Below are 11,310 nucleotides of genomic sequence, written 5' to 3' on the forward strand. Positions count from 1 at the left end.
AGGAGTTCTTAGAGCTGGAAGGTGCACTTGTATTAGGATTTGGATTTGGCTTTTGAACCTTAGAAGCATCCTTTCTTGGATAAGAGTTCTTCCTCTTCTTTGAGCTGGAGGTGGTGAAGTTAGCAACATCAGTAGTGCGATCCATCTTCATACGCTCTTCCTCCTGCACGCACATAGCGATCAGCTCACTCATCGTCCATTTGTCCTTCTGAGTGTTGTAATTGATCTTGAATGCTTCATAGGACGAAGGAAGCGAAGTGATGATGAAGTGAACAAGAAAACCATCACTGATTTCCATCTCAAGGCCCTTCAGCTTATTGGCCATGTCATGCATCATCATGATGTGTTCGCGAATGCCGCTCCTCCCATCATATTTAGTTGTCACCAGCTTGAGGATAAGAGTGCTTGCGTGTGCCTTTGATGTTCCCTTGAATTGATTCTCCACGGAAGCCAAATAGGTTTTAGCATCTTCAGAATCAGGAATGGCCCATCTGATTGAGTTATGAATGGACTGCTTCATGAACATGAGAGACATGCGGTTACACCTAGTCCATTTATCATGGACTATCTGCTCAGCAGCAGTACTTGTAGCGGTAAGGTTCGCTGGCTTATTCTCTCTTAAAGCATAATCAAAGTCTAGCAATCCTAGAGTAAGCATGAGGGCATCCTTCCATTCAGCAAAGTTATCACCAGTCAAAGGTGGAATCCCGCAATTGGGTGCTGATAGTGGAAATAAGATGAGCAAGTTATGATACAAAAAGAAGAAGTCCTAATGTGATCTAATGGGCTTGTGATACTAAGGCAGGCATAAATAATGACCATTTTAATTATGAAGCTGTGATAATGTCTATTACTAACATCAAAATAATAGACTTAGTTAAAATTCTACTTAAACGAAGACAAATCAGCTTTGGCCAGAAGTGTAATCATTTAAGTATGTGTGCAAAGTAATCGTGACAAATCAGCTTTGGCCAGAAATGAGACAATCACTCTAGTTATGCACTTGTCAAGCATGCTAAACATAAATGAATTAAATCAGCTTTGGCCAGAATTAAGACATTTCACGTTTGTAATGCATACTTAACATAGCTTTCATAATACTTGAACAATAAATAGATGTATTAAATCAGTTTTGGCTGGAATTAATACATCAGAAGCTCATTCAAGTAAAGCTATTTTGGTTTTGCAAAAATTATCTGATTCTGATAAATTAATTAAGTGTTAACAAAACCAAGTATTTAATAGCAAACCACCTGTTAGCGCGGTTTAAACAGCCTAAGTTTTGAGATCTCGAGTGAGGTCTCGAGTCATGGTCTCGAGTCATGGTTTCGAGTCATGGTTTCGAGTCATGGTTTCGACTGAGTTTTGAGATCTCGAGTTATGAGGTCTCCAGTCGCAACCTTAGTCTCGAGTTGTAGCCTTATTATCTCGAGTAGCAACCTTGGTCTCGAGTAGCAACCTTGGTCTCGAGTAGCAACCTTATGGTCTCGAGTTATGACCTTATGGTCTCGAGTAGCAACCTTATGGTCTCGAGTAGCAACCTTATGGTCTCGAGTAGCAACCTTATGATCTCGAGTAGCAACCTCATGGTCTCAAGTAGCAACCTCATGGTCTCGAGTAGTAACCTTATTAACAGCTGTTTTGTGATGATAACTGAAAACTCGAAATTTTAGGGATTGTGGGATAATGTTTCCTGCTTTAATGCTGATATAAACTTATCAAAAGATTTCGAAAATAATAACTGATTATCTTTTAACAGTTTCCGAAATTTTTAGTAGATAAAATTCAGATCAAAAACAGTAAAACACCCACTAATCCGGATTATATTCCAAAACTTAATGAATTTTTCGAGTTTTCTTAGAACAATATGATGAACCCTAAAAAATATAAACATAATTCTGGGTTCCGAAATCTAGATTTTAAGATTCCAGTTAACAGATTTCGGATATTATTATCCCGTTTATAGTTTTGAGTCAAAATTATTAAACTTATTTTCCGAAAACAGGGATTTCGGCTCATTAGGACTCGAAACAGTTGTGATTTTAATGACTTAAAAAACTTCCGTTTTCCAGATTATGATCCCAGAATGATGGATACGAAAACAGAACTGATTTATCAACATATGCTCTGATACCACATGTTGGATCAGTTCTGTTTAAATGTAATGGAAAACATGAATAATACCTGTTACAGCAGACAGGCCAGCAGAGAATCCAGTCAGAGATGCAGCCATTGAGTTCGACATGATTGTCAGGATGATCTGGTTCCTCCTTAGGGTGTAAGTTAATGATGGTGATGAAACCGAAATTAGGGAGGTTTCGGTTATGGGGAGAGAGAGACGAATTCTTGATGTTATGAGGGTTTGTGATTGTGTAATGTGTGTAACCCTTTAACTCTCTAATAAGCCCCTTATTTATACACCCAAGAGGAAACCCAATTAGTTAATAAGGGTAATATGGTCCATCAACAATTACCAACTAATTATTAATAGGTTACTAAATATATTTTGATCTAATATAATATAAATGATTATATAGGCTACAAGATTAAATATTACATTTATATATTTAATCTCACACATATAGTATATTAATATCTTGATTCTTGATGCCGGTAAAGAGATATGAAATCATTTTCGAGTAATCTGCATGTCATCACCTAATATCAAACCCTTAGAATTTCTTATACCCCAACCAATCTTTCTCCTTGGGTTCGGAGTTTTTAAGCCATCCAAGTAATCTTAAAACCATTTTTTTCTGATTCTGCATTAAGTGATTGCTACTCTCATTTTATATAATGGAGAAGAAGGCATTCACAAAACTTTTTAGCGAATTTACACAGGCTAGGTTGACGTCTACAACTCTTCCAACTCCAAGGAACGCCAAGGATTCGGAGAAAGTTAGCAAGAAAGAGACTTAGCTCCTATCTCTATGAATTCAAAGCAGTTATCATTTGTCGTGTAAGGATTTCATCACGTTGTTTATAATATGTTTATGAATTTTATTAGTTGAAAATTCAAGTAAAAACATAATATAATATAATTTAAAAACAAACAATATAACATTTTGTATCGGTTTACGAAACATTTTTTAACTGGGATCTCATTAAGAATTAAAAGGTAATAAGCTTTACACGAAAACTATGAATACACACGGAGACAAAGTTAGGATACTGATGAAACGGAACAAATAAATTATCGTGGGAAGGGAAAGAAGATACTAACGCGTTTCAAAATGTTATTTATGTACCTTTTATTATTGAAAACTAAATTTTCCTAACCCAGTATGTTCCCGGGTGATAGCCTAATTTAATGTAAATGATATATGTATTTTTGTAACCATAAACAAATGATAAAAGAGCACATTTTATTTAGTTCTTTTAAACAAGTTGTCCTTAACATAATACATAATCATAAAATCAAAGAAAAGAAAAGTGAAACAAGAACGTACAAACTCGTACATCTCAAGGTCAGAAGAGTTTTATATGATGTAATTCATTTCTGGCTCACGTAGTCACGTGATCAATCATGTGATGAAATATAATACTCACAAATAGCGAACGTATTTCAACTTTTTCAGGAAAATGCAAAGTTGATTTTATATAGGGTCCCTTTTATATATTCAAAAAGCGAAATCAGCACTTTTTTTTTACAATTTAAGTAGTAATTAGAATCATGTGTGTTGCGGCGTATGTACATTTTAAATATCGAACAAATTAGTGCAAAAGTTATGTGATTCATGGTCGATGCACAACAATCAAAAGAGATTTATTATAGCTATAAAAATAGAATCCACAAGAAATGTAGGGTAACTCAAATTTATACTGTCAATATTATATTTAACGACGCTCGGTTTGGTACATAACGAAAACATATTATACTTTCACTTACTCATTTCCAAATAAAAGTTTTCGTTCAAATGTATATCAACTCGAATTATATGGACACGTACATAAAAAAATCCGCACGTAAAAAGTTAGTTTTTTTAAGTAAAGGAATCAAAAGGGTCAAGTCGAAACTTTTGAAACTCAATGAAGGTAACGAAAATTTCATTCTTAAAAAAAGAAATTAACGAACGAAAATCATTAAAGAAAATGATATGTTAAAAACGCACATTGTATATGTAGGAATATTAGAAACCTTGAGGATTAAAGCTTGATGTTTGCATTGCCAAGGGACTAAAATTGCAATGTGGTGAGACTTTGGATTAAAACTCAAAAACAAAAGCAAAGGTAGTAAAAATGAGAACTTTGAAAGTATAGAAGGTGCTAATAAGGATTAAAACTCAAAAAGAAAAGCAAAGGTAGTAAAAATGAGAACTATGAAAGTATAGGAGGTGCTAATAAGGATTAAAACTCAAAAAGAAAAGCAAAGGTAGTAAAAATGAGAACTATGAAAGTATAGGAGGTGCTAATAAAATGGAAAGGGGGATAAAAATGCCATTTTGCAAAGTTAGAGGTGCATATGTCATTTTGTATGAAGAAGAGGCACAAAAAATTACAATTTCACCAAGTGGAAGGGTGGGTTTGTCATTTTTTTTTTTTTGAAAAATGGCGGGTCAGAGACGTTTTGTTCTTAAGATTATTAGAAGATATATAACTAGGTTAGTTCCTCATGTGTTACACGGGTTGAACAATTTAAACCATATAGTATAGATATTTCCTGTAAATGCAAAACAAAGACAAAGTCATTTACATACCATATTGACATAAATGAGTTAATATAAATGTAATCCATCAACTCGTACATATTAATTAATGACGTAGAGTTCCATAAGACGGCTCTAATGTTGGTTGAATGAGATCAATCAGAGTCTATTTGATACCCTTTGTACGACTTCTTATTTTTTGAATCTTTCTATTTGATTCTAAACCTATTATTAATATTATTGATAATAATTTTAGTTATATATATCAATATTATATATATATATATCAATAATATATTTAGTCTAACATATTAATATTATTATGAATTTCAAAACTTGTTTAGCTAGGATTTAAGATTCTATTAAAGTTTTAGTTTAACAATAGGTTATTGAATTAATAATAAGAATTTGTATTAGATTAGATTAAATATTATTATTATTTGTATTAGATTAGATTAAATATTATTATTATTATTATTAATTTTAATCAATTAAATGAGAGAATGACAAGTGTCTCAAAACAGGTTTCTTTTATTATATAGTATAGATGTCTTGTATACATAATATAGATGCGGATCTATGAAGCAGGTATTAGCTTTGTCGACGAAATGCAAAATTAGTGCAAATTTGTTTTTTTTTTCTTCATTTTTGTTTCGGATAGCCGTGTGCAAATATTAGGATACCTCTAAATCCAAAAATATTTTTAGGTTACAAACAAAACCCCTGAGAAAATAATAGGATACCCTAGGTCTTTTTTTTTTTTTTTTTGAGATATCCCTGATTTTTTCTTCTAGATATGTCATCGCTTGTATACATCTAAAAGGTTGACCTATCATTTTGCATCATTTAGGCAGTGTTTGGTATGCATCAATGTGAGGTGGAATGGAATGTGAACTATTGCGAGGGAATGAAAAAAAAGTGTGTTTGGTTGGTCAACGTAATGGAATCACCCATTACATAAGTCATTTCATTCCCTCAAATTCATTCCATCCACTCCCCTTGTTTTTTTTCCATTCTATTCCCTCTCTCAGCCTACGTCACAAACACCGCCCATCACCTCCATTATTTGCCACCACCACCACCTGCCGTTCACCACCCGCCACCAACCTCCGCTGACCACCACCACCACTACCGTCCTCTGCCATCGACTACCATTGCTGCCACCCGCCATCGTAAACCACCGCCACCCCCACCACTACCGCCACCCTCCGCCGACCACCACAACCATTCCCTGCTGCCACCACCCGCTACCGACGAACACCACAATCCACCGTCGTCGTCGCCACCACCACCCGTCACCACCACCATCGACCACCATCCCCGCCACCCGCCACCACCGACCACCGCCATCCTCCGCGGCCACCTCCCGCAACCGTCGACCACTACCACCCACCGTCGTCGTCGCCACCACCATTGACCACCATCGCCGCCACTCGCCACCACCGACCACCGCCACCTCGACCATTACCGCCACCCTCCGCCGACCATCACCATCCTCCGCGGCCACCACCCGCTACCTTCGACCACCACCACCCACCATCGTTGCCACCATCGCCGCCACCTGCCACCGCAGATCACCGCCACCTGCCACCGCAGATCACCGCCAACCCCAACCATCGCCGCCACCACCGCTAACAACCGTCACCCACCGACCACTGCCACCCACCACCGCTACCACCGACTACCGCCACCCATCGCTGCAACCGCCACTAGCCGCCACCGATCACCGCCACTATAACAACCCTCCTAGAACCCTTAACGTGACCCTAAAACGTTCCTAATATACCCCGTATGCAACAAACGGACCCGAAATACCCTTATACTTAGAAAAATCAAGAAAAACAAAGTTCAGGAGTCGCTCGCGGGGCGTGACTGCCTTAGCTGAGTTAGTCGCGGGCCGCGACTTACTTTGTTTGTCAGACAAGGCATTGCGCCACGTGTCCGGTGACTCAACAGGGCTAGTCTTTGACTCGACCAAGCTATAAGTGACACGTGCTCTCTCGCGGGCCGCGAGAGAGATAGCTTAGGTTTACGCAGGCCGCGAGCCGCCACAGACCAGGCCTATAAATTGAGGTGAACGGCTCATTTGATAATTCGTTTAAAATCGATTTCTCTCTCAAATCTCTAAATAGTAGATATTATACCCGGGCATAATACCCACTTTAAAGCGAAGCTCTGCCTCGTTGTAAGTACTATAACCCTGCTATTACCCTACACGATCGATTTAGGATTCCGTAACGCATGTCAAGGCTTTGCCTGACTCAGTCGTTGGAGTTATGTCTCATGTTACACTCGATTGATCTAGGATTCCATAATGCATGTCAAGGCTCTACTTGACTCAGTCATTGGAATTCTGTCTAGAGTTGTACGGTTAATGTGATTTGGGTTATTTTACTAACACGTGTGCATTGTTTAATTTTAATAGATAATAACCAGGAGAATTACCAGGAAGCTATAATAGTATCACCTAAATCTACAATGTGAGTACATCTTGCTTTTTCGCACTATTTGTGAGTACATTCTCTTTTTGTAAATCTTTTTGTGAGTTAAAATGTTTTACCAAAACCTCAAATGTTTTAAATTACACTTAACAGTAATTGAGTATTTGTGATTCTACAATTACTGCCGGTATGTTGGGGTTTTCTATACAAAATGTGAAAGACGTTACCATTGGACAAAAAGTTAGCCAATGAGTAATAAGACCCACAAGTCAGGTGTTGACAGTACTGAATTAGTAAGTGAATAGATATAAGCAAATGTAATTGCGGATGCCCTCAATTCTGTGAAGTTATAAAACTGTTTTGATTAAACTGGGATGCACTCACCAGTATTTCTTGCTGATAAAATCTTTTTAAAACGCATTTCAGGTAACAAAATGTGAAAGCCAATAGAAACCAGCTGGAGAGCACTGAAGGCTTGGAAAAGTGGCTATAAAAGTTACCTAAATAAAAAGGAGTTTTTATTTTTAATAATTAGGGTTTATCCCTACAAATGTATTGTCAAATGAACTTGGGTTTTATCCTAATGATTTCTTATTATAAAAAGTTTGGTGTTTAACTCTGATAAAAATATTTTCTAACTACGGTCCTGATGTATTCCACTGCTAAATTAATAAACACCGATACCACTGATCTGGATCTCGCGGCACCCGCTCCCGGGGTAGGGGTCGGGGTTGCAACAGCCACCACCCATCGCTGATTTAATTCATTCCTCTTTTCTTACCTACCAAACAACACAAGGTAATGATTTATTCCTTTCCTGCATGGCAACCAAAGAAGACTATGGAATGTAATGATCCATTTCATTCCTTTGTCCATTCCATTACCTCGTCTATTCCATTGCATCATCTATTCCATTACGTTATACCAAACAGACCCTTAGTTTTACACACTCGAAAAGAGTGTGTGTGTGTGTGTGTATATAGAGATGGTTATTATATGTAACACCCTTAGTATTTGGACGGAATATAATTAATAATTTTATTAGTTAAGGTACAAATCAGAGTTTATAAAAACTTTTTCTTCTTTGAAGGACCATACATACTTGTTTAATTACCAAAACCTTGTACAATAGTGCTTAACAAGTTAAAAGTTAACCCTTGCTAGTAAACTAATCACTAGTTTAAGGGATTTAAAACATGATTAGCAAAAGCATTAACAACATAATAAAGTTCTAGACATAGTTATATTTAGTGCGGAAGCTTCAAAATGCGTGTTCGGTTCTTGACAACATACTTGATCACCATCCGGGGGAAACTCATCCATACCTAGGGTCATACACTAAATACATTAGTTTTGGCATTAATTCATTACGTATAAATGGATTCTAACAACACAAAGTAATAAACAAAATATGATTTTTGTTCTGGGTTCCACCGTAACTTACGGTGTCACCGTAAGTTACGGTGGACCTGGAATGTCCCTGGTTCTGCCGTAAAACAGGGGCTCCTCACCGTATCATTTTAATCTCCACCGTAAATTACGGTGGAACCGTAATTTACGGTGGAACCGTAATTTACGGTGGACTATGCATTCTTGCCCTTTAATTATTTTCCAACTTTTAAAGATCATAACTTTTTATTCGCTTGTCCGTTTTAGCCGATTCTTTTTCCTATGAGTCCGTAATAAAATTACGGATTCAACCATGTAAATTTTTCATCGCAGAAACCGAGATACCGACAATCGGTTCACAATTTCCTTGTCTCAATTATCCGACCCATTAGTGAAAATGCATAGCACCTCCTCTCCATTCTTAAAAACTTTTAGACATAATTACCCAAATTCCCGGGCTCATATATTTGGTGTATTCGCGCCATTCCATGGCTTTGCGTTCCCTTAGGACCAATTACTTGTTTCTTTGGAATTCAAGCATTCCGTTTCAAACGACACTTTCATAGAGCTTCTATTGTTTGACCCGATATCCCGGGTTCTTAGTTTTAAAATTTATATAGCCAATTTAATAGCGTGGTACAATCCACCACTTAACGAAATATGAGACTTTCAAGTCTCTATTCTCTTGATTCTTTTTATAAAGCATCTTTTGACCCGTTTGGCTATTTAGTGAAAACTATCACTTCGTTGACATGCCAAACTAATTTCCAAGTCCTTATTTTGACCCGTTTAATGGTCGAGTGTACTTCGTCACTTTAACGACACATCAAACGCATCCTTTACACTACAACATCAATTACATATCAAACCAAAGCATTTAAGCATAATTTAACGGGACTAAAATCACGTACCTTTAAAGCACACCTTTTCCGCGGGTATCACTTCCGGCGTGTCCACTTGACGTTCCGGATTCCTTGCCTAAAGAGTTCAATTCATAACAAGATTAGAACTTTTTCATAAGCTTTAACGCATTAATTCATAACATATACAAATCTGCGTTTTTAGCAATCTTTAACATTTTAACCCTCATTTAGGCGTTTTATCAAACACCTTGCGGGTCAGATTTCTACATGATCTAAACCAAGTTCATAACTTGAAATTATCACTCAAATTAACTTCAATTAGACAATATACACATATTTTAACATCCACAATTTTAGAGATTATCTAACAATTTCAGTTTTCACTAGAACAAGAGTCTTAATCCTAGTGTTTATCAAGTTCTACTAACTTACTAATCACCCACTATAGTGATTTTGATCCTTACAACTAACATGCAAGATTTTGACAAGAAATCATCCAGGGTTTGTCCCTAGACTTCACATTACTTCCAATTTCATGTTTTACAACACATAATCAATCTCAACCTTCGATTTCAATCACATGCAAGAATTTGAGTTGTATCAAAACAACCTAATTTGACATACCTTATGACCTCCTTGACGAGGAGATCACGATTCTATGTTCAGATTTCGATTACTACGTGATTTGAGCCTTCAATTTGAGAGTTTAGTAGAATTTAGGGTTGTGAAGGTGTCGCCCTGTGGTTTCTTGATCGACCAGGAACTCCAAAATGGAGTGTTTGGTCTTTATTTTACTAATTATTAGTAATTTAAGTTTCAATTTTGACAACCTAGGCCCCTCCACTCTTATTTAGTTTATATCTTTGGCTTTTTAACTCATTCCTATGTCACTACAAGACTTCTAACTAACTGGGTTATTTATCCTAGTTAGTTTATTCTTGTTTATTATACACTTTATAATTCTAGTATAAAGTTTTGAAATTTCGGGATGTTACAAGTCCACCCCCCTTAAAAAGGGTTTCGTCCCCGAAACCGTAATACGTACCAAATAGTTTAGGGTAGAGCCGTTGCATCTCTTCTTCGGATTCCCACGTGGTATCCGCACCCTTCCTGTGTTCCCACTTAACCTTCACTTGGTTAATTATCTTGCTCCTCAAACTCTTCTCCTTACGATCTAATATCGCAATTGGCTTAACTGCATAGTTGAGACTGTTATCCACCTCGATATCATCATAGTGAATGCGAGCGGTTTCATCTGCCAAACATTTTCGGAGATGTGACACGTGGAATGTGTTATGAATCCCACTTAACTCATCGGGTAGTTCAAGACGATATGCTACTTTACCAACCCGTTCGGTGATTCTGAATGGCCCAATAAATCTTGGGCTCAATTTCCCTCTTTTTCTAAACCGTATTATTCCTTTCCACGGAGATACTTTCAGCATTACCTTATCGCCCACTTGAAACTCAATAGGCCTATTTCGCTTATCCGCATACAACTTTTGTCGATCCTGAGCTGCTTTTAGGTGAACTCGGACCATATCGATTTTCTCATTCGTAGATCGGATTATATCAGTAGGGGCTAATCCTCGTGTTCCCACTTCTCCCCAACACACTGGGGTTCGACACTTTCTACCATATAACATCTCATTAGGTCATGGGTTCGATTCCCACAAAGGGGGTTTTCCCAGATTTATTGGGTTTCCTCCTGAATTGGTGTATAGGCATTATTGCCTAGTGGAGATGGATATGATCGGGTGGTTCTGCTGGTGGCACGATAATACTCTAGTGGTCCATCAGTGATCCAAATTTGCCGTTCAAAAAAAAATAAAAAAATAAATAAAAAATAAAAAATAAAAAATAAAAAATACGATAATAATGTTAACACTAAATAAACCGTTTTCTATTGTTTTGTCATGGAGCGCATGGAGTGAAAAAACGCAGGAGCAGGGGTTCTCATCTGTCACACCC

At 37.1% G+C, this 11,310-nt stretch overlaps 1 protein-coding gene across 1 annotated transcript; it reads right to left on the reverse strand.

The window, feature by feature from the left end:
- Window positions 1-9,315: 9,315 nt before the first annotated feature.
- Window positions 9,316-10,985, reverse strand: LOC118482632. The gene is made up of 2 exons (XM_035978201.1): window positions 10,385-10,985; window positions 9,316-9,320 (listed from the first exon to the last, which is right to left on the reverse strand). The coding sequence occupies exons 1-2, from the start codon at window positions 10,983-10,985 to the stop codon at window positions 9,316-9,318; spliced, it is 606 nt and encodes a 201-aa protein (XP_035834094.1).
- Between the last annotated feature and the right edge of the window lie 325 nt (window positions 10,986-11,310).

This window comes from Helianthus annuus, chromosome 10, assembly GCF_002127325.2.
Source record: "Helianthus annuus cultivar XRQ/B chromosome 10, HanXRQr2.0-SUNRISE, whole genome shotgun sequence".
Taxonomy (NCBI): Eukaryota; Viridiplantae; Streptophyta; class Magnoliopsida; order Asterales; family Asteraceae; genus Helianthus; species Helianthus annuus.

Coding starts and splice junctions, on each gene's coding strand:
- LOC118482632 (XM_035978201.1), bottom strand. CDS start 10,985: ATGTTATATGGTAGAAAGTGTCGAACCCCAGTGTGTTGGGGAGAAGTG.